Consider the following 24,528-nt stretch of genomic DNA (forward strand, 5'->3'; position numbering starts at 1 on the left):
TTAATTGCCAGCCTCACAGATTGACTCTGGGACCTGAAATTCTAGATAAATCTTTGTTCATAATAGCTTTCCTGCAGGCCAAACGATGCTTTCATTTACACCTGTGCATCTGCTGCCAGCTGGCAGCTGGGGCAGAGCGAGCTGGAACAGGCTGTTTATGGACAGGGTGTGTTTGCTGAATGAATCAGTGAGAAGCAACAACCCCAGAGCACAGCCACAGCACTCAAGGCTTCAGCTGTTCCTGGCTTTCTCCTCTTCTCCTCCTGGTCTTACACCTGGGGGTCCTGTGCAGATGGTGGCCCTAAAACGACAGGTGGGGACAGAAGGACAGAAGTGTGAAGCTGGGAGATATGTGAGGAGGAGAGGGCTGGGGTTCATGTTCCCCTGGCCATTCCTTACCCTCCCCTTTGTGCCTGAATTCATTGGAATAACCAGTGAGCACCCCTAGGGGAGGGTCATTGTGTGGAGTTTGAGAGATCCCAAGGAAATGTGTTGGCTGGATCTGGTGGGCTGCAGAGGACAGGGAGAAGTTGTGAGTGATTACCCTGCAGGCTGAGTTCTCAAGGTATATTAAGCAGTGTTGTGAGGAGTAGGCTGAAGGATGGTTGGAGAATGGCAGCAGGTCCATCCCAGCTGCCATCCTCCTTTCAGCTGTCCTGGCCAGAGAAGGCAGCTCAGAGGGGGCTCCTGCTGTCTCCATGTACCCAGAAGGACCAAGTACGGGAAAGTTTTGCTCAGTGATGCTGCCCTAGAGGTGAAGAAATACAGTGAGAGCAAAACTCAAGTTAGCTATCAGATTCTAGGAGCCCTGTGTGAAATTCCAGGGCGCGTTTCTGTGAGTTGTAATGTTTGTCTTCATGCTGTATCCCCCTACCCCACATGCCTAGGAACAAGAAAAGTCATTTCAGTGGGCAAACCACTCTGTAGCCCACGTAAACCACTCTGTAGCCCACCCACCCTCTCATTTCTCCCATCACTGGTGCTTCGGAGGTTTGGGAGCTGATAACACATCTCATACAGTGGCTGTAGAGTGCATAATATGGAAATCCTCTTTCCACACTCCTGTATCTCAGAAAATGGGTTTGTAAGATGACATGGCAGGAGTGCTGATTGTAGGTGGGTCAAAGGGGTGTGATATTTCAGACAAAGCTTTGCCAGCGTTGAAAGATGGTAACAAGAGTTTGTGATAGAGAGGGGCTGCACAATGGTGAGTGGAGACAGCCCTGTGTGCTCTGTCTGTGCTATGAGAGTGTATTTGTGTTCAAACTGAATGCTTTAGAAATGTGTTCAGAGAGCATCAGCTGTGTTTGCATGCTAGGAACAATGATGAATTCTAAATTCAGTATGAAAATAATTCAGATCATCTCCAGCACCCATTTACTGCTGGTGAAGATTATGGTGCTTAAGAAAAAAAATCACTTTCAAGAAGTCCAAAATATAAATGGTACTAAACTAATGGGATCAAATTCATTATATTGAGCTTAATTGCAACTTCATGGCTCCAGATTTATTCCAATGTAATTCTATTAATACCAAAACTAGAATAATAAAGTGATGAGTCAGGTCTATTGTTTGCAAATCTCCACTAGAGATCATTAACTTGTATACAACTGCATTAAAATTTAAATGACATGCTGCTGTAATTTTTTCACTTGGTTTGAGAAAATCTGCATATGTTGGAGCCTCTGGGTAATTTAAATTGAAGTAGTTGAGAAAATGTCATGTAACAATGATATGAGGAATGTAGTCAAATATTAATTGTCTTAAACAGCTCAGCACAATCTGTACTAATATAAGTAGATGAGTCATCAGTTCTGTTACCCTGTCAATATGGTGAAACTTTACAGTGTGGTGCAAAAGATGCTTTGAATGAATTTAATTGCTAACTAGGGTAAACAACTTTGGTGTAATACTAAACAGGCACACAGGAAACTATTGTGAGAGGTTCCAGCTGAGGATGGGAGCTGTAAGCAGTGGAAATGCTGAATGAGGGTGTGTTATTTCTGTTATTTCAGTGTGGTAGTGTGGAGGAATTGTGCTGAGGCTCCAGCATGCTGGGCACAGTACAAGAAAAGGTGACAGGGAGTACTACACTGTCCCACACAATTAATATGTCACACAAAATGCAGCAGGTAAAAAGGAGGCAAATGGGAGGAGGGCAGAGCAGGCAATCAGGCAACCAGAGACCCACTGGGTTCAGCACATAGTGCCAACATTTTGGTTCTCTGCATGCTTCTCATTCTCTTCCCTTTTCCCTCTCCCCCTCTCATCCTTGATTAGCTAACCCAAAATTAAAAAATGTGTTTAAGAACAGCTGTGAAAATATACAAGTTTGAATTTTAGGATATTTTAATCAGTATGATTAGGTTTCCCACCAAGAAATCTTCTCATCTGCTGTCATGCTATTGAGGCAGAAATGTGTAAATAAATTAAAAGAATTATAAGAGGTTCACCAAAAATATCTTCGACTTCCTGCCCCCCTTTCCTGAGCAATAAGGACTTGTTCACAGCCATAAAGGCAGTTATAGATGTGTACCTATGTGTGCTATGTATTTTATATGCCCACTTATGAAGCACATCTCATGAAGAGATAAAATGCAGGGAATTGTTTCTGCATATTTCAGTCAGGATGTTGCTCACAGTGTGCAGGTGCCTGTTGGAATAGTTGTCTGCAGTGGTTTGTCCTTGAATCTTGAACTTTCCTTCAACTTTTTCTGTTATTCCTTTCTCTATAAATCTGCCCATAACCCCTGAACAACATTGTCTTTGAACTCCACTGCATCTACTCAGTGAAATTCTCATACAAGCTTTAATCTTCTCTCACCTTGATATATTTTAACTCCCCTCTTTATGGGCTGGCACACAAACTGAATTTAATGGTGATAAATGTATTTCTGAGATTAAAAGCTATAAAGTATACATTACAGATTAATCAAAGCCAAATCTTCACTCTCAGTGTGGTAAATTTGGGGAAGGTTGATCAGGGAGGAGGCAAGGAGCCTGTGGTTGGAGCTTAGGCTCATCTCTGATGTCAAGCACATGGTTTTGATTGTTGGCTTTAAAGAGTGTCTATTCATTTTTGGTGTCTTTGCTACAACAGAACATTTAAATCATCACTGAAGCAACTGTCCCAATTTACCTTCACACTGTGTTCAAGTGCAAAGCTTGAAATGTGGAAGTATCTGAGGGAGGAGAAGAGCAAACAAATCAAGGCCAGAAAGGAAATCTTTCCAGCCCATCCTCCTTATTTGCATTTTCCTGATGCACATAGGGAATGAATTCATGTGTCCTTTCTCTTGCAGAAGGGAAGTGGCCACTGTTTTTGCTTATGCTCTTTGTCACCATGCAAATTTATCAAGATATGGCAAAACAAGTTTATTACACAGTTTTGCTGCAATTTTTAAAAGGCCACTTGTTTGCTGTTTATTATATAAAAACTCCTTATTAATCTGACTGTTTTGCAGTTTCTGAATCAGATAGAGCAGTACAATTTAGTAATCTAAACTGTAGAAATAGCGTAGGAAAAAGTTTTAAAATATTAATTATATTCTTGATTTTGGTGGTGGAAATTGGATTATTATGATGCATATGTACATTTAAATTAGAAGTTGTAATTCAGAAAAGAAGATTCTCAGGTGAGTTTCCACAGTAAGGTGTGCATGTAGATTTGGCCAGGGCCAGGCTTTGTACTGTGCCTGTTCTTGATATGAAATGTGGTGGGTCAGGGCCCTTTTTTGGGTGGATCATAAACCTGCCTAGAGGGTAAGAACTATTAGAGACCACAAGGAGCTTCTCAGAGGAGTTGCTGCAGGTATAGATGTGTGTGACTATAAACACAGCTTTCCTACAAATGTACATAGACAAAAAATACTTTTCTAAGAACACTCCTGTAGCCAATATGATAAATGTTTAGGCCTATGTTTAAGCCTGCTAAATTGAAATCTGTAGGAGAGAATTTTAAGCCTGTGTTGAATTAATTGAATTTAGGCTCTGGTGTTCCTGAGTTCGGATCAGTTGTCTGAGTCTTGTGTGTCTACCTCCTAGAAGATTTCAAACTCTGAATTGCTAAAAAGACATTGCATGGAGCTGTGTGTTTGTGCTTAAAGGACAGATTCTTTATCCAACCCATAACAAGAGGCCACTTGTTGCAGTAATAAGCAGACAGGACTCAGTTTCTTTATGTAGAAAAGCTTATTTTTTATTCACATAACTTATTTTTTATAGTTTTTACAGAGTTTGTGTTTAACTTTGATTGGATAGTAGTTTTCTTGCCACTTAATTCATTGGTTAAAAGGTGTTTTGTGTGTACATGCTAAGACTTTTTGTTTTACTCAGATGTTTACATTTTTCTTCTGTAGATTCTCATGGGACAGATCTTTTGTTATTACAGGTGTAAATGGTTCTCTTACTAGAATAGCTTTTTGTGTTAACTGCTTTCACTTTTCTGATTTTTCACATGGGAAGTTAGCTAGCTGCACTTAGAAGAAGTAACAGGCTAGCTGGTAATTTAGCACAGCAAGGCTTGATTTTATAAGGCCTTTTTTATAATATCTCTACTCATATGCAACAGTCACTGGCTTTGGGGGTCGGTTTTGGTTGTTTTCATTCTGTTCTGCTTTTCAACCATCTCCTCTCAAGAAAGCACAGCTGGAGAGCATTAACTGGAAAGAAATGATGTTGCAGAATATCTACTTGTTCACTGCTGCTTTTTCAGCTTAATTCTGCTAAATGCTGCTTGATTCAAGTTTTGATCTGCCCTTAACTGCATTTAACACGTAAAAGATAAACCTGTAAACCAATTCTCCCTTCCCAGCCCCAGGTATGCAGAGAAGGATGGGGGGGGAGGGTTACCCTTGAGTCCTTCCCGCTGTTCAAGCTTTCTTGCCTTCCTTTCTCCCTTTAACATATTAAATTTCAAGTGCCGAATTTTTGTGGGATGCGGGATGCACAAACACTGCAGGGCGGTGTTTGTGTTGTTTTATGCATTTCACCTTCCCCACGGTGCCTGCTAAAAGCAAGGGCGGGTGTGGACAGCACAAAGCTTTATTTGTGCTGGCAGACAACTGTTGGAGACAGCGTCTCCTTATCAGCCCTGCCTGATAACACAGAATCTCCCATCTGCCACCCGGGAGCTTTGGAAGGCACTGCTAAAGCTGCAGCTGCCGGGAAGGGGCTGCCCGTGGGAGGCAGGGGGATGGATAAACCTGTGACTTGGGGGAAAATGGCAATGCTCTCCTGAAAATCACACCGTGCCCTTTGGGATTGCAGAATTCTTCAGAGAGGTGATTGCTCTGGATCACCTGGACCGTGATTTAAATGTGATTTCTAAGGTGCTTCACTGGTTTAGGCTGCAGAGCTTAAAGACATCTGTGGGGAAAATAGATAAGTGTTATCCTTTGTCTGAGTTTCCATTGCTGTTAGGAGATTTATTAGCATTTTTTATGGCTGGTCATAGCCTGTGTTCTTTAATATATTATTTGCAATTTCCTTTCTCTAGATTGTGCCATTTGAGGAACACAACTCAAATTTTCCATCAGTTGCATCAGGGAAGCTATAAATATGTCACAAGGGGTGTATTTATGTACCCTATTATGTGTTGGAAAGCATTTGGCCTGTACTGTGTAAAATTAAAGCAATAATTAGGCTTTGACACAAAGGTTGGAAGGAAAACTCCTGGCTTACATGTATTTGTGTGCTCATTGTGTGTGATAATTAAATGGTAGTTACAAATTTCTGCATACTCTAAATCACCCTAATGGAAGCACTTAGGCCACGTTACCTCTAAGCAGGTGTCTTAATAACTGGAGGAGGATGAAAATTGAGGAAAAAGATTTTAACAAAAGCATGCTGCAGTCTGTACAGTGGGCACTTGGGTGCCCTGGTAGGGAACAGAGGATTGTCCCTCAGAGCAGAGAGACATCAGCTGTATGCTGACAAGCCATGGAGAAGCTTTCCCTTCCCACTTTCTGGATGTGGAAGTCCGCCCAGGCCCAGTGTAAGACTTTGTGTCCATCTTGGAGCTCCATGGCAAGGGATCAGTCTTTGAGGACACCCTCCCTCTGAAGATCATGATGCTCACTGATCTTGGCGAAGTATGAGGTAAAAATGGAGCAGTGAAGGGCAGTGCTGGGCAGAGCTGGAGTGCTGCTGACTTAGAGAGGTGAAGACTTGGGAGCAGGAAGGAGAGCAGAGCAATAGCCAGAAAGTACAGAAAATCAGAAAAACCTTGTGCACAGGTGTGTTGGTTTGGCACAGCCTGGGTTTTGGTAGGCAGACAAGGGCCAGTTGTAGCAGAAGAGGGTGAGCAGATGACTTTTGTGGGTGCCTAGCATTTGGCCAATGTTAAACCATGACACCAGGTAGGACACAAGCTGTGACATCAGGATATGAGCAGTGGCATCCTGCTTTTCCCTCCTTCCCAGACTCCTCTCTGTGCACCAGGCATGCAGCACTTACGCAAGACTTTACATTCCCTTTCTTGAGGCATTGTGGCTTCAACTCCTTTATGAGCTGGCTTGTCCCTTTTGAGAAAAGTTAGGACTGGAGAGATGTCCCTCACTTATTTAATGGTGTGCAATCATATCTCTGTCTCCTAATACTGGGGCTTTTGTTGGTTTTTGGTTTTGTTTTTTAAATCTGACTTTAGAAGTGCCTTTCAGCAATTGTTAACATTAACATGGATTGCTGAATTTAAGTGCTTTTTAATAAGTTAAAGGTCAAAACTATTGAAACATAAGATAGCTCGGTGTCTTAGGTATGTATATAAAATAACTTTAAAAAAAACCTCCTAAGTTCTGGTGACATCAGTTCTTATGAAAACTTCCTTTGTCTTTCACCCAGCTTTAATTTTGCCCATTGTGGTTCCCCCTCCCAGTCATCTCTGGTTTTATAACACAAGATAAAAATACATTCTTCATAGATTAATGAAAGCCACGAACATGAGGTGCTGTTAGAGCTTTACAAATTTATTTTAAAATATAGTATTGTTATTTAGCAAATAAGTGTTGTCTGCTAAGAGCTGCTCTTTTGTGTGAGCCGCATGTAACATTGCAGTTAATAACATTTAGTGTTATCAGCTGCTCGATGACTTTATCTCCTCTACAAAAGCCTGTTTGCAGAGAGGAGGCAGCCTTGCTCGAGTGCCAGATTGTTAAATAACTGCAGGTTGCCAAAACTAAATGAACTTTTCAGCTGGTAATGATGTGCAAATTGCTCTCAAAAATGTATGTGCACTGAAGGAATGCTCCCAAGCACAGGGTTGTGTCTGATTACAAACGTTTCTTTGCCTTTGTCCTTAACCCAGCAGTGACACCATTAGAATGACTATATCTATATGTATAATAACACAGTTATTTTGTGTTATTAACAGCTGAATCAATAGCTGAATCAACAGTTACTCAATAGCTGTTTTAATTAATGTAATTAACCAAACATATATTTAAGTGATTTTTAAGTTATTAGCTACTATGTTAAATAGCCATTTAAGCTATATTGTGGCCCTCTTGGTGAAATGCAGCTCTGGGTAAGAGGAGTGGCTGTGATTGTGCTGCCAAAGTGTCCCCCTGGGCGTGACTGTAGTGTATGGACAGGAGGGTTTGCAAATGGACCTTTTATTAAACTACTGGCGCCAAGAGGGGAGACACAGGAATTAAACTCTGGCATGCCAGTATTTTTTAAATTAATTTTTTCTTCTCTTGAGAAGTACTTTTCTGTAATGTGGCAGATATGGGGAGCTACCTTTGGGTGAAGAGTCTCAGAGCAAACTTTGGATGAGGAGGTGATTTGGTACAGAGTGTTCAGGAAGGTGCCTGGGGCTGCCCCAAGCCTGGAGCTGCTTCCCAAAGCTGCAGTTTCTCTCCGGGTGCTGCTGCAGCCCAGAGGAAGCGCTGGGTTTCCTGTGCAAAGCTTGCTCCCTTGCCCTGGAGTGTCTCACCGTGGGTTTCTTAGCCTGCTTGGGAATTTAGTACAAAGAGCCATTCTTGTGAATCATGTTTTCTTTGCAATTTTGCATTCCAGCTCAACAATTCACTCGTCTTTTTTTTTTTCTAATGGCAAGGACTTTATTGGAGTTCACATAACTTCGGAAAAATTGTTAGTTCAGGTACTTCTGGGGGCCTTGAATGTTCCAGTTCCAGTCCATTGGGGGTTGTTTTAAAAATACAACTCTTGGTACTTAATATGCATTAGAATTAGTGTGATGTTCTGACAAACAGCTAATAGCCCTGAATTTAAAAGTTTTTCAAATATTTAAATATTCAAATATTTAAAGGTGTGAAAGAAAAGCTTTTTCTATAGCCAAGTTAAAGCTAAAGATGTGTCTTGAAAGTATTCATCTTTTCCCATCTCTTGCATTATTAGAATGTTCTCAGCAGTATTTCTATGATCTCAAATGAAAACAGCATTTTGGAAGTATGATTTGAACGTTTGAATGTGCTGTGGAGTGTTTTGGGTGCACTGAGTCTGTGTGTGTGTTTCAGCTGGCATGGCAACATCCTCAGGCTGAACCAGTCCTTTCCCCTCTGCAAGGACTGAGTTACTCTGGTACTTTGATTCCTGCTTTGAGAAATGCATAGTGAAAACGTGAGATGTGGTGGAAGGGAAGTGCTAGCATGAAGGTACACACCAAGTGGTTCATAATAGCTCTGTCAAGTTAGGCTGCCTGAGAATGTCAGTCTTTAATTTTAAGAGTTCTACCTTTGTCCTATCAACTGTTTCAAAACTAAGGTTATTTCTTTTTCTGAATTTAATTTTTATTCATTTAGGACTATGCACAGCTACATACACTTTTAACTTAAAATGCTACTATTACAATTTTTTCTCGAGTTCTTACAGCCAGCACCCCAGAAAACATAATTTTTATTTAGTATTGTAGGACTAACCTGTTCTGAATTTGTTGTAGGTTTGAACTGCTGTCAGGTAGAATAAAAGAATATAGTTCAATTTTCAAGTTGCAAAACCACGTTTAGTATGTGCAATTTAGCAGCTGTTGCAAACACTTGAGGGCATCTTCTTCAGCATTTGAAAACTCCCTGTAGAAGTGAGACAGGAGACATTCATTTAGCATTTCAAGCTTGAAAAATAATTTAACCTTTCCTTAAATTGTGTTTTGAAGTTTGGGATTAACACTGTGCCTGGCTGCACAGATGGTTACATTTTACATATTCCTTTGTCTAGGAAAAAAAAAAGAGACCACATGGTCAGTTAATGGCTTTAAACACTCCTACTGCTCATTTTATATCTTCCTAATGGGGCCTCGGAGATTGTGGGAAGATACTCAGAAAATTGTTGTTTATGGTGTAAGGCTTGTAAGATGTGTTGTATTCTGTGTCCCAGAACTCATGAGCTATTTTTGTTCCTGCTTATTAATCCTGGTTAATGAATTTCACAGTTTCATCCCTTAAGATTTAACATCCATAATTCTCCTGTGGAAAAAATGAAAACTAAGATCACCTATGCAGAGAAAACGTTGCTTTATTCATGGAGGGCTCCTGTGAGGGCTCTTATTGTGTAATTTTTAATAGGTAAAATTATCAATGAGGTGTATTGTCAAGAAGTAGACTCCATATCAAGTCACTGAAGTGGTTATAAGCTAAAAAACCTTTTCGTCTTTCAGAATGCTTTCTAAGCTTTTTTGCAGCCACTTTGGGGAAATATCATAGTGAACTGTGGACAACACAAATCAAATGTGATGTTGAGATAAATGATGGAAAATCCATTAAGTCGGTGATGTGTCACCAGAGCAGACAATTCTAGCATATAAATCCAGTCCTTAACTGGGTATTTTGTGCTTTGTAATGAGTTTTTTTCCAACTAGTTTTAAAATATCAGCTAACAGATTGATGGATTAACACAGAATTATAGAATAAAGTCATGAAATGGTCCCTAAAAGGGACCTTAAAGGTCATCTGGTCCCACTTCCCTGCCATGAGGGAACACTTTCCTCTAGGCAGTGTGTGTAAATCTGCACATGGCTCATACAACAGATCGGGATAAAACCACTGAGTGCTGTACAGTGTTGAGCACTTGTAAGAAATCTGTCAAGTTTATAGAATATTATCATTACAATATAGGCACAATACTTTTTTCCCCCTCTATTTGAAAGTGCTAGTAAGGTTTTTAAGGCTACTACTCTTTTATCATGTAAAGAAGAAAAGTTTCCTTTAATCTTTTAAGTTCTTACCCTTTTAAGCCAGCATGTGCAACAAAATCCATCTGGTTGGAATTCTTAAAGATAGCAGTAACTGGTACAAGACTTCACAGCTTTATTCCAGCTCCTGTGGCAGAAGGATTTCCTTGCCAAAACTGCAGTCATAGAGATGATTCTTGCTACTATGAGGTGGAAATTTTATGATGTTCCTGCAATTCTGTGCTAGCTCTGCAGGCCCGGATGGGATATAGGAGTGAGATGGTTTGAGATGCTGGGGATCAGTTTGGGTGTCCTGTCTGAAGTGCTATCAGCGAGGCATTTCTGGCAGATACTTAACTCACTTTGATTAAGTTAAACTTAAGACATCTGAAGATGTTGTTTATATATTTTGGGGGGGGTTGTGTGCATACATATGGGAACACACACACACACACACACACTCTGCCTTCCAGTCAGCCAAATCCTCCTCCACTAATTTATTCACAGAGGAAAAGGTTATGTTTCCTCTAGATTTTGGAGGGTATTTTGTTTAGTTTTTTCTTCCAAAGGAGTTCCTAGAAAGAAAGGCTAAGAGAGTGTTGGAGGAAAAGCACTGTTGGCTGAGAAGTTAGGTTACCCTTAAGTGCCATTTCCAGTTCCTAAGATGCAGAAGGAGCTGGGATGTAAAGGTCAGAAGTTGCCAGTGTAGTTCATGTTAACACAAAATTATGAATGTTGTGTTATAAACACAGTAGAAACTCCCTGTCTTGTTTGAGATCTGAAAATGTAGTAACTTCTGTGCTTGGGAGAGCAGCCTGAAGAGTGGTTTGGCATTACTGATTTAAACCTCACAGATAAAGAAGCTCAGTGTGAAACTTTGCAGCCCCTGACTATGGTGAAATGTAGAAAATTCTGCCTTGACTTCTACTGATTATCTTAATTGCCTCAAGATACAGAGGTTTTCCCAATACCATTGCTATCTTTGTGACTGACAGTAGAATACAGAATCTCTGTTAATAAACAAAACATTGTCTGTAAATGGAGATGTTGAAAAATTAACTCTTTGTTTTCTTTTCTTTCTCCTGTTTTTCCAGCGGAACCCCTGCCTTTAATGGACTTGTGCCGAAGATCAATTCGTTTTGCTCTTGGCAGAGACCGCCTGCATGACATAGAAATTCTACCTTTGCCTCTGTCTCTGAAAAATTATTTACAGTACCAATAAGAAATCTAGAACCCTCTGGCCTCACATTGGACTTCATCAATGCAAATGGCAGAAAATTGTTTACAGCAAAATATAAATCTTTGTGATGGACACTGAAGTGTTATTTAATTTTTAATATATGTATTTTTTTCTGAACCAGTGAAAGCAGATCACTGTGGGGGACTACTAAAGAATGTGAAAACATTGATTTGATTGAGGTTCATGCGTTACCTGTTGCCTTTTGTGTTTACAGTCCTGAAGGCTATAATTCTCATCTCTCATACACTGATTGGTTTATCTTTGTTGCTTCTGGTAAATGCCAATAGAAAATCTGACCTGCAAGATTCAGTGTCCTGCAGGCAGACCATTTTTCAATATTACGATTTTCATTTTTCGTTCTCTCTCCTACACTTTACTCCAATAAATAAAAATAAATTCGCAAAGGAAAAGTCTTGACAGTAACTCTTGAAAAATATTTAAACCTTGGTATGCAGAATTGTTGAGAGTTCTGCGTGTTCAGTGCTCAACATAATTAGGCCTATAATATCTAAAAGCTCTAATGTTTAAAAAAGCAGATTATTGTCTAAAAGAAGAGAATGTGGTTTAAAAACATGAGAGGAAACAAATGGTTTATGTGTCAGATCAGTTTCTGGACTTGGTAACAGTAAGGTGCAGTTCATTGTTTTCAAGACCAAATCTAGTCCCTCCAAAGTTCTGCAGTTTATAACAAAGTGTTCATTGTCCCAAGAATTTAGGATATTCATATTTTAGGAAGCTTGTCACTTTTTTTTTAAACAAATTTATAATTTTTATGTGGTATGAACTCTAAGTACTTTGTTTTCTTTTTAATGTATGTGTGGTTATAATGTTTATTTATCTGTTTAGCGTCTGGAGTTCTCATTTAACTGTTTCCCATCTTGGGGTGACTGATTCTGGTTTTTTCCCCAGCTCCATCTGAAATGTATCAGTTTTTCAGGCTCATCCCTTTTTTAAGATGCTGCTTTCTGTTTGTGTTTCTTACATGTTTCAAGTTATCTGCCTGAATCAGTTATCTAGTTTTTAAACTGGAAGTTGTTGTTAGGGCAGAATGTCAAATGTTTAGACTGAGCTGCCTTCAGCATATTTTAATGTGAATTTACTGATGAATGAGGAGAAAATTTCTAATAAAGTCTACTGTCCAAAGCAAAACTCCCATCTCCTTTGATGAAGTGCTAAAACTGCTCATAGCCCAGAGCTGAAGTTCAGTTCCTTGTGCAGCTTTGCAAATGTTTCTGTTTGGCTCTTCTGTGGGATTGCTGCTGTAGGCTCCTGTGTGAGAGACGTGGCAGGCAGTGACCTGTTCCATTCTGGATCTATCCCACTCACCCTGACTATGGACATGCTCTTGCTTTCAACACCATCCTGGTCAGATTCCTCTGAACAAAACCTCACTTCTGTGCCAAGCTGTGCTTTGGGACTTGGTGCTTTTGAGGCAGGTTGAAGACTGACTGCTGTGCACTGATGATCCAGGCAAAACCACTGCCCTACAGATGGCTGCCCTGCTCTCAGTCATCCCTGGGAACAATGACAGTTCCAGCTGGAAAAGAGAAATGTGAGATACAAAAACACAAGCAAGCGTGGAAGCAACAAGGACAAGGTAGCACAGGGATGTCAGAAGTTAAGTAACTGATATTTGATTGTCTGGGTATAACTGTAAGCTTCAGCATGGAATTGTTTTGGACTTGCTTTCACTTAAGGTGAGTGGTACATACTGCATTCCTTCCCTTAATCTTACAAAGGGGAAGAAACTACTGCAGTGATCCACATTTCTTACTTTCCCTGCTTGCTATATTTCATATAAACCTTTTGTCTCAGTAGGTACATTGGAAGAAGGAGCTATAAAAGTACAATATTCACACAAAAGGCAGAACAAAGGTGTGTCAAGTAATCTGTCATAAGCAAGTAGCTGTTCAGGAATGGCAGTTCTGGTAGCACCAAGGTCCATGTTAGGTAAGCATTCCCTAAAATTAGTGTTCTACTGTGTGTAACTACAGACTTCATGTTCCTTTGAATAACTGCAGGGACACAACTGTTCTTTCCCTTGACCCAGACCAACAGCTTTTTAATGTTACAGTAGAGGAGGAATTGATATTGTAAGACAAATTAATGGTGCCCCTGTATGTTAATTGACCTAATTGCTTTACAGTTGTTCTGGAATTTTAGTTGATGCCCCTTCTGTGATGATTTTGCTAAACCAAACATCCTTATTTCAACTTTCAAATATTTTTTCTAACACTTAGTATCTTCTGAGGCATTATAGTTCTACAGGAATGACTATTTTATTATTTTACTGTTTCCTAGTTACATGTTGTGATTCTGTGGATGGTAGATACACTCCTTCATATGGTATTAGGGCCGTGTTTTTGGGAACCAAAGTCTGTTTGATGCATTTTTCTTGGTCTGCAGAAGCCTTGTAATGAGACTGCAGCATGGAGAATATTAATGATACTTCAGGGTTCTTCCTAAGCATCCCTGTGCAAGTGGATTCTCTTCCAGGAGGGTTTATAGGAAACATGGAGTACAGGTAAGGATGGATCAGGCATTGAGGCTGAACAAGTGGTCAGAGAATCTCCTCACAAAGAGTACCAGGAAGAGTCTCCTCTCTGCCAGTGAGCTCCAGCCTGGGTGCTGTGTCCCTCACATTGATTCTCCAGGCTCCCTTTACTGGAATGCAGATGGTTTTCACTGTCTGCTTCAGGAGGGAATTGAGCAATGATCTATAAAGTAGCCATGCATTGGCTTTTGCCTGAATCAGGGATCAAACACTTAAATTGTTACATTCCTTTAACCAAATCAGTTGAAACTTCTCAGAATCTCTATCCTGGCCACCTAAATGCAGGAAGATCCCTACCCAGAGGTTCACTCTGGGCAATATCTGACAGTGAGGGTGATCGCTTATTACAAAGCTGCACTACTTCACATTTGGAGTGCGATCTTCCTTGCCTTCATATTTTCGATTTCCAGCAACTTCTGCCTTTCATCACATGAAAGAACAGAAAATCCATGTGATGGGTTTCAGCTTTCACTGTGGCCCTGTGCCTGAGCAACAGGAGTGCAGTTTCGCTAGACATGATGTAGAAGTGAATTTCAGAATCACAGAACATTCTGTGTTGGAAGGACCCACAAGGATCATTGAGTCTGACTCTCAGGTGGATGGCCCATAAGGGGGTCAAACCCACAGCCTTTTATACCCTGCTCTGACCAGCTGAGCTAATCTCACACCCAGTGTTCCCATGGCTGGTAAACTGAGGGCAGCAGAAGCTCTGTAATGCAAAACACAGGAGTTTATTGGTAGTATTTGAAGGAAAAGGGCACATGCCTGGGAGCTGCAACCAGATTGCAACCTCTGTGATGGGTACATGCTAATTAGTGGGTTGCAAAAGGAAATATTTTACCTGCTCTGCGTTTGGTTCTCTAATGTGGCCCCTTCTTAGGAATTACTGATGGTTCAGAATTCCTTCTATTGTAACTGCGATTAAGATTTGTGGGAACATGTATCATAGCTTCTCTACTTTCTCCCTGTTGCCTTTCTTCAGCCTTCTGCAACTCGTGTGAGGTTGGGGAATGAATTGATTGATCCCCCTGGAGGTGCTGCTTTGGTAACCTGAGTGACACACTTAGCTTTTACACTTAGTGAAACTGTAATTTTGTAATACCTACATTTGGAGGCAAATTTGAGAAGCTGCTGTGCTTTGATGTAGCAGCTGTCACACGTATCCTGCTACTGGGCTGACAGAGTCTGTTCTACAAAGGCTTTATTTCTGCCTCACATTGAACCACTGGGGTTGTGTTGAAATGCCTGCATTCTCACCCAGAGACAATGTAGTACAATCTGTAGGGACATCATGAAGCTTTATTTTAGGCTTTATATGTAGTCTTTCTGGTGTCCATATATTTACATCAACAGATAAACTCTTGCTCAGGCAGGACCTGACTTTGGAGCAGTTTCTCAGTGTTCACTTGAAGCTGGGAAAAGCTGTTACAGAGCAGACGTGTACAGATCATTTAAGTGTTTTTGATAGTTATAAAAGAGCAGCAAGCCAGAAATGCTATAAAGTTTCCTTCTCATCTCCATCACAGTTGGTATTGTTAAACTATAACCACATGTTCTCCTGTCAGTGGAGCTCAGCACAGCAAGCTCTGTATCAGCTCCAGCAGAGCTCATTCAGGTGCAATTCCCACTGACATCAGCGGGAGATCTGCCTGAGTCAGCACTGCTGCCCTTGGTTCCCATGTAAAGATCCCCAAACATTTCCAACACATTGTATTGAGCCATACTTTATTATATGTAAGCAATGTCAAGCAGATGGTTTCTGCAGCAGTTTCTCTAATTTGGCAAAACATGCTGGCAAGTGCAGTTAGGTGAATGCTGTGAGAAAGTTGAATGAAAAAATGTGTCTCCTTGAGGCTGAGAGCAGCATTCAAAGGGGGAGCCAGACTTCTTGGTTCCTTGGTGATGGTTTTCCATTTATAAACCTTTAGAATCTCAGTGGGTTTTATTCTCTATGCTTAAAGGCACGTAGGATATTTATCCATTCCTGTTTCTCTCAAAAGAATGTCTGGTGATCATAAAGTGGAAATCCTTTGTTTGCTTGATTCAAAAAGACACCAAAACCTCCTTCCTCCTTGGGAAATATTCTCTGTAGACATTGAGCCATGGGAAATATACAACACACACCAGCCTGGATGCCCCACCAGGTCCTGTTTTTTTCTTTTTCTTGAGGTAGCAGCTGTTGCTTCAGAGAAGACTTCAGTGTGTTCTGAAGACATTGTCTAAAATAGAAACATTTGGAAACATCTGCAACAAAGCTGAACCCTGCTGAAGGTATGTTAAAGCAAATTTAGGTGTACTGTGGCAGGGGCAGAGAACAAAGGATCAGAGCTTAGGAGAATAGTGTTTGCCTTGTTTTCTTTTTTTTTAGCCCCACTATAGAATACAAGTAAATTCAGAAGGGAAAGGAATAAAGAAAAGTTGTTTATGCTTCCATCACCATCAGGTGTTTAGTGTTGATGTTTAAAACTTAAGCATCTTCCCCACTAAACCTTTGTTGCACAGCCCTAACATCCCAAGGCTCTACCACTGATTGCTTCAGAAGCCTCTGAAGGTCTCTGGGCTCTGCAGTTTTGTGCAATAGCACCCAATTCCACATCTTGTCCTGTTAGACCTTAATTCATTAACTTCAGGTCAAAAAGCACAGCTCCTCTCTCATCATTGGCACTGCTGCAGGAACATGTGGGGGCGCCCAAACCAGCTCCCATCCTGGGCAGAGAGAGCCCAGCCCTTGGCAGAGCCCAGTGTGGGGCAGCTCCAGGGCCAGGCAGCATCTGCAGCAGTGATGGATGGCTGAGCTCACATGGGGCTGCATTTCAGCTGGGAGGCAGCTCTGCAAATCTTGTTTAAAACAGCTGTCAGGACCAGGTACTTGCAGTTTCGTTTGTGTAGCTGTGACAATTTGTAAGGTATGTGTAGGCTCTGATCTCTGCAGGTGACAGTAGCTGTAAAAGCAGAGCTCATGTTTTTAGTAACTTGTTAGGGGTGCTTACAGTGAAGACAGGTATGTTGGATTTTCATGTACTGCTTCTCTGCCTTTTGAAAGTTGCACCATGAAAGGCAGATGTTTTCAGACTTCTAAGGAAAAGCAAACAAAACACATAAATGAGGTGATATTTTATTTCTGCCAGTCCTCATGTATGACAAATGCTACTGCCAGTTTCAAATACCAGTGACAGGCCAGCATCACAGAGGCATTTTGCTGAGATCAGGATCTTCTCGGTGGTGCCTGTGTCAGTTTCCTCTATATTTACCTTTTTTTTAAAGAAGAAAAAGGTATTTTACAAAGTTATTCAAATTACAAGCTTAACTTGAAAATGCACTCTTCTAGTGAAGAAAATCTTAAGACTTTATTAGCAGAGACAAAAGAAACTGCTGCACGCATACCTGGGAAACTAGTGAATATTGTTAATGGGAAATGGTTCAGCCTTTTCTCATTTTACTGAGAAAATCAGTTTGGCAAGTGCACTGCTTCTTATGTTGCAAAATATGAACAGCTGTAAAGCATGGGGCCAGAATTTCAGTGTATGCATTTGGAAGTGACTTCTCAAGCATAGTGAAGGTACCTGTGACATTTTTGGGGGGACTGAAGTTAACTTCATTTGGAGATAACTTTTAACTGTTGGGAATTAATAGGATTTGGATCCTTTTAAGCTATTCTGTCAGGGCTTGTCTAGAGATGAACCAAACCAAAACCAAACTTCCCCCCGATAAATTAAGCTACCTGGGTAAACTTGGCCTGGCATCAAGTGATGCTGGTATTAAAATGTTTCCCAAGTCCTACCGTCTAATTGCATAAATAAACCCCCATTTGTAAAAGCCATCTAGAAGAGGAAAGGATGTTTTGAGTATTAAATTGGCCTCCAGAAGTTCTGAGATTAATTCCAAGTTGTGCCAGAAACTTTCATGTTCTTGCTTATTTGCTGATTCTCCCTCCACCCCTGCCTCTACCATTTCCTCTGTACATCAAAGACAGCAGCCCAATTTTTCCAATTTTTCATTGATCCTAAATTTTCATTATACAAATGAAACCACCCAGTTAATTTATTCATCATTTCTAATCTTGCTGCATCTTTTACCTCACTGGTATTTGAGACATAGGCTGTGTTTCCCAAGCTGAGCTTCATGAAAATCCACCTTGTAATTTCATTTTTCTCCTCACCATCCACTGTGGGGAAAGCATTCATAAGGTGAATCTTCACTGTATCTTCACTGTTCATGACTCCAAGAGCCCACTCAAAGAATGTTGGGACATGTCACATTGGTGGCTTGCTGTTGAACTGACCTAATTAGTTTTTAATTTAATAACTGCCCAGTTACTAAGGTCAGTGCCCCCAGATGGCCTCATTGTGTACATATACACAAAGACTCAAGTGACCATTTCTGATTTGCTGCTAATACACCTTTTGTCTTGTGTCTTTGCTATTTATATGCAATTTCTCTTGACTCTTCTGCTGGGGCCTCACTCTGGGAAACAGTGGGTGCTTCAGCCTTCTGTGAGCCCAATTTAATTGGCCTTCTCAGAAGGATCAGCAGTATTTAAAGTAAGAATTTGTTTTAGATCAAAGTTCTATGAGCTGTCATGAGCCGAGCATTGCACAAGATTGGAATAAATATGAATTTTAATAGTAGAGCTGCTTAATGTTGAGGTTTAAAACTCCATGCTTCAGTTCCTCTCACATCATTAATCCTCACCCACTAAGGAATGTTATACACAACTTTACTATCAGTGATTACTCTCATAGAAATAAGAGAAATAAATCTGTAGTTGTAGTACAGAAACTTCCTTCTCCTTGAGGTCTGTGACTTCCAGTTTCCTGCTGACTCTGAGCTGAAAAAAAGAATTTGGAGAGGCTGGTTCCTTGCATTGCTTGGTATTCCCATCCCCAACAGAAGTGGGAACAAATGTTTTTAATTGTCAGATAACCAATTTGATAAATGGACAGCTGGGATAGGAATCCATCCCATCTCAGGATGTTGTGTCTTGTGCACTAAAAGGTGAAATAAATGTTTGGGGTTTTTTTTCCACCCCAGAACTTTATATCTCTAGAAAGATTACCTAAACATTTATCTTCTGAACATATTCATCCCATTGGATATGGGGAGATGCTTCTAATCCTTTTGAAATACCAGCCTTCTGGATCAGGCAACTTTGTGACTTTGGCAAAGGAAGGACACTTTATATCATGCCCTCTTTTTATTTATATTATCTTTAGTTAAGGCTTTAAAGTTTTGTTTGATTTATGGTTTTGGAATTTATCAGTAGAAATATAAAAAATATTCTTTTTTTCTTTTGTGAGTTTCCTTACTGAATCAAAAAGTTTTTGTGGTCTTGCTATAATTACAGAAATTGGAGGGTGAAATGATGTCTTTTATGAGACCAGCTGAATGAAACTGAAGAGACACTTTCAGACACAGAAATGTCTCGCTGAAATACAAACACCAGTTTTCAAAGTTAAATTCAGATAAAGAACTGCTTAAACTTTAACAGTTCTTAAGCTGCACAGAAATTTGAGAGTCGATAAATATATTGGTTCTGTGCCCTGTTATAATTTGTCCCATCCCTGAGCCATCAGCAGCTCCTGTGTGTTAATGACTTACTGAATCTTCCCTCTCTGTGTTGCAGGTACAAACCTCTTTGATGATATAATTGATTAACTTGTGCAAGTTAAACTTGTATCACAAGTTTGAAGCTGTATTTTGCCTTGAGGATCAAAGCTTCAGCCTGCATATCCTGAAAGCTGGTCTGGCTTTGAGAGTACAGCGTTAGTCACATTAAAGATATTATCTCTGTAAATTCAATCCTGTATCTATCCTGCAGTAATGCTGTGTATGTTCACACCATCCCTTCTTACAGAGAAGCTAACTAAAAAGAGCAGATGTCATATATTAATCAAGACCTTTCCCTTTTGTGGTTTTCCTGTTCAAAGAAAGCAAAGAGAATGAGTTCTGAGAATTTAATCCTCTGCTGTTTGCACAGAGCTCCTTTTTGAATGGCTTTGTAGGTGTACACCTACTCTGCTGTCATGCAGAAACATGCCAGGAGCTCACTGTGAATTTCTGTAATGGAGTGAAGGAGTTCAGGCACAGGGCGGGGCTTCCCCCAGCCTGTGGAGATTTCCTGGGGTTTGCTGTGTGTTCTTGTGTGGTGAGCAATGGGAGCAGGTTGAGGCAGGGCATTAACAATCCTGGTGATGCTGACTGACAGGTGAGGCTGTGGAGGCATTGGCCAAGCCTGGGAATGCTGCTGAGCCTCTGCCTGCCCTTTCCCAGGTACGTGCTGCTGACGGTGGCCAGTGCCACAGCCCTGCGCCTCACGGGTTACTCTGAAAGGGGGGAGCTCTCTGCTGGGCAGATGCACCTGGCCAGGCTCCCTGAGATGCTGCTGCACCTGGCTGATGAGACAAACATCAACTGTGCTTTATTGCCAAAATAAAACTCACCAGTTTTCTTATAAATCCCAGCAATTTGGTCCCCAGGACTTTGTCAATCAGTCTCTTCTTACATTGATTTGGAGGGGCCTGATCCCAAGGAGTGGGAGGAGTGCACCTGTGTCCTTTTTCCCCGCTTTTCTGTTCCAGTTGTGGGAAATAACTGGATTTTGGTTGTTTTCTATTGCAGTTCACTGCAGATCCCAAAATAACCCATCAGAGGAAAGACCACCACCAGGTGAGAGTAGAGATGGTCATATTTCAGGAGCTTCGTTTTGGAATATTTTATGGAATTGGCCAAGTAGCTTTTGCTTCTGGGGTTTCCACAGTCTGTCCATGGCAGATCCAGCCTGTACTTCAATTTAATGCCACTCTGAGCTTTTAGTCTGCAGGGAAATGAACGTTTTGGGAAGTTCTTACAGCTCTACTTAATGGTTTGTGGATTATGATGATTTTCTGGAAGTAGGCTATCCATCCTGAGCTGTTTTCTTCCCACTCCCTGTCAGACTGTACCTGCAGGAAGGCTGAAGTGAGACCAGTATCTGTAAAATCTATGACTCTCCCTGTCTCCCTGAGCCTGAAGCTGGCAAAGAGGGAGATGTAAAAGACTGAAAACTCCTTTTTTGTCCCCTGAATCCCAAGACTCTGTATTTGTAAGATGCTCCTTTCTTTGTGGCACCTTGGGGATACTTCCCAGTGCATTGGGCAGAGGAACCTGTTGTGTGTCAGCATGGGAACTGTCAGGACATACCAAGACCAGCTAGAGATGTTGGTTAAGAGGTCTCCCTCTGGGCTGGGGTCACATATTAGGTCAGTGTGGTTCCTTGGGAACATTTCCAGAGGATCATACCCTTCCTGTTCTCTGGAATCCCACCATGGACATGGTGCAGTAAAATATTTTTATTTTAAAAAAGCCAGTCGAGGATTGGAAATGCCACTCCAGGATTGGAAATTAGCTGTTCCATGGATTTATTTTTCACAATGTGTTTTTAATTTGACACAGAAGCCCTCTCCTTCCCTCAGACCCCATATCCTTTACCTTTGGGTTTTCTCAAAAACAATTCCCTGCCTACACCAATGAAAAATATTCCAAATTAGGGTACTCTGGGACTCTGCAACCTGGGCTCAGTTGGTCACTTGGAACCCTTGGGAAGGAATTTGTCATCTCTTGTGAACATTGACAAGCTCAACCTGAACATAATTGAAGAAATAAAAAATAAAACCCAACCCACCGCAGAACGTGGCAGGCCTGGCACAGGAGCACACACCAGGAGCTGCAGTGCCCAGCAGGGGCTGGGGCACCCGTGGCTGTTCCGTGCCCAGGATCCCAGGAGCAGGGCAAACTCCCACTGTCCAGTCCCTGGATTTGCCTCCTGCTGGCACTTGGCAGCCTGGGTGTGCTTGGGTGCAAGTGCTCCAGTGCTGCTGCCTGGAGAGATTGGGAAAATGGGCATTAACCACTCCTGAGCTGTGGCTTGGGAAAGCATTTGGCACCTCTGGCATTTCAATAAAAACAGTTTCCATCATTTTGAAAATATGTTGAATCAACCCACAGGAGACAAATAAACCTTTCTCCTTAAGTACAGGCCTAGGGATTACACAATTATTCCTATGATCAAACAAACCAGCAGACAGTTTTTGGGGAGAGTTTCCAGGCTCTTGTCTCCCTCCCTGGCTGTACAACACTTGCAGAGAACCAGGATTTGGATACTCAGGCCTTAGTTTAAATCCCATAGATACTAAGGAACAGAAAGTGTCCTAAAGGCACCTCCATTCATACTTCAATTTTTCATATTTTAGTTTTAAGTCTTCTGTCGCTTATGAATTTTGCTCTTCTTTTGTTAAGAACATTTCACCCCGTTCTTCTTTAGGCATCCCCATCCAGGAGATAAAATAAATGTGGAAAGAAGTTTGGAATGCTGCTTCCAAGTCAAGTTACCTGGTAGGAAATTACTCCAGCTCTTTTGTACTTCAGTGTGTTTTAAATATAGCTTGGCCCTTCATGGCTGCAGACTCTCAGCTACTCCCAGGAGAGTAACATCAGCTGTAGTCTCATCCCAACTGTACACAAAAACATTGATTTGGGGTTGAATTTGGATGCAGGCAGATATGAGCCAATTTCAGAAAGCTTCAATCCCTGTTTTTCAGTGATTCGTTCAGTGACTGAATAGTGGGACCTTCAGGATGGTCACCCCTCTCCTGGGCACCATCCATGCTCTGTGGTCCATTCCCACTCCTGGCTTGGCCTCTTCTTTTAGCGGGAGGTTAAACCATGAATGTTTGCCTTGCTGGTTTTGGGGACATCAGTGACTCCCCCAAGGCAGCTGGCAAAGCTCCTGTTTCCACACCCTCTGCTTCCCAAAGCCATGGTGGAGCCAAACAGAGCAAAAGAGATATCTTAGATCCATGCTGGAAATTTCCACTTGTGCCCAGAAACCCAGAGAAATAGTGTCTGCCCCATCTTTGAAAGTGTCCAAGGCTGCGCAGGGCTTGGAGCAACCTCGACTAGTGAATGGAATGGCAGGGGATGGAATAAGGGGGATTCTTAAGGTCCCTTCACACCCAAACCCTTCTGGGATTCCATGATGATTCTGTGGTGTCATCCTGCATTTATTTTGCATCATTTCTTCTCAAATTTGATTTCTCAAATTTGATGACTCGTTAAAGGAATAATTTTAAAATTATTCCAGGGATAAAAAGAGGAGCACCAAACATTAAAAAAATCATTCCTACATCTATCAAATCATTATTAATTGGAACCCTATTCCCTCATCTCTGTCCTTGTTTTGTTTTCTTGAAAACCTTATGATCTGCAGTCTCAGAGATATCTGATGGGATTACAGAAAGGTTTGCCCTGTTAGAGAGCCAGGGGGGTTTAGACCACTTGTTCCTCTCCATCTTTGTTCTTCAACCAGGTTTCCCCCAGAAAGGTTTTGTGGAAGAAATTCGGAATGATTAGAAATGGATGAGGTTCACATTTTTTCTCCACTGTTTTTCACCTATATTCAAACTATTGGAATATAGTTTGAATATAGGTAACTCTGAGCCCTAGTAAACTACTGTGAAAAAGATCACTCAGAGGAACATCTTAAAAGAGAAAACCACATTCAGCAGCAGCAAAAACAATCCTATTGCTATTTTCACCTGGTCTCTAGGTGCTCTGCCAGAGCTCCCTACAGCCACTCCCATTCACAAACAAGCACTATGGAAGACACTCACTTTGTCCATGAGGGTGAGGAGGCAGTTTTGGACACGTTCTTTGCCATGGATGGGACAACTAAGTCCAGTTGGTCTTTGTGGTCCCTTTCAAGCCAACCCACCCCATGATTCCATGACAGGATCAGCACCTCCTGAATTCCAGAAACCTCCTCTCACTAACTCAGAACTTCCCCCTTCCTCTTTTGCACTACATCAGGGATGTGCTACCAAGTGCCAAAGGCATGGGATGCCTCAGCATTCCCTGAGGATGCTGCTCAAAGATAAACTTGTGGCCTCAGTGCTCCAAAATACTCGGTTGACCCCAGTTCCAGTTTGGATTATGTCAAAGAGCAGTGTGGAGTGTTCCCTCTCACATCCCACCATTGGGACGGCTCACATGGAATGCGAAAGACTTACTGCATTTGAAATTCCTGGCTTAAAAAGCAGGTGTTGTAATATCCTCTCCTGGGAATATCCAGAACACCAGGAGGGTCCCTGGAAGCCATGGGTAGGGACAGAGTCAGACAAACAATCGTAGGCTGGTTTTCAGGAGATGTATATACAGCCTGTGGCTTCAACAACTCTAAAGCTGTTCTTTCCACTTGGGACGGCCAGGCAAAAGATCTGGATGGATTTCTGACAGAAGAAACCTCCAAGCTACTTGGCTCCTGCCAAATCAAGACCAGAATTCCCAACAGGCTGTAAGTAATAAACAACAGGAAAGATCATCTCACAGTGCATACCACAAACTGGGCACCACATTCCTCACTGGAACTGGACTGTTCCCACATGTCTGTGACAGCTGGGAGCATCCCTATTCCCCTAGTCTTCCATTCAGGACAAAAAGACAACTCTTAGACACTCAGTGTGTAATCCCAACAATCAAGAGAAAACCACCTTGCCCTGGGAAGAAATGTAATGCCCAGTTTTGGCCAAGACCAAAAAAACCCAAATAGCAGTCCTGGCAACATTTCCAGGCATG

General features: G+C 41.5%; 1 protein-coding gene across 1 annotated transcript in view; it reads left to right on the forward strand.

Annotated features, from left to right (window-relative positions):
- Window positions 1–12,519, forward strand: part of SPSB4 (splA/ryanodine receptor domain and SOCS box containing 4) — a 76,338-nt gene extending 63,819 nt beyond the window's left edge. Inside the window, exon 3 of the mRNA XM_005428650.2 lies at window positions 11,221–12,519. Coding sequence (XP_005428707.1) covers window positions 11,221–11,348 — 128 coding nt within the window. The 3' untranslated portion in view covers window positions 11,349–12,519. The remainder of the gene's footprint in view (window positions 1–11,220) is intronic.
- The last annotated feature ends 12,009 nt before the right edge of the window (window positions 12,520–24,528 follow it).

The sequence above is a fragment of the Geospiza fortis genome, unplaced genomic scaffold (genome assembly GCF_000277835.1).
Source record: "Geospiza fortis unplaced genomic scaffold, GeoFor_1.0 scaffold900, whole genome shotgun sequence".
Taxonomy (NCBI): domain Eukaryota; kingdom Metazoa; phylum Chordata; class Aves; order Passeriformes; family Thraupidae; genus Geospiza; species Geospiza fortis.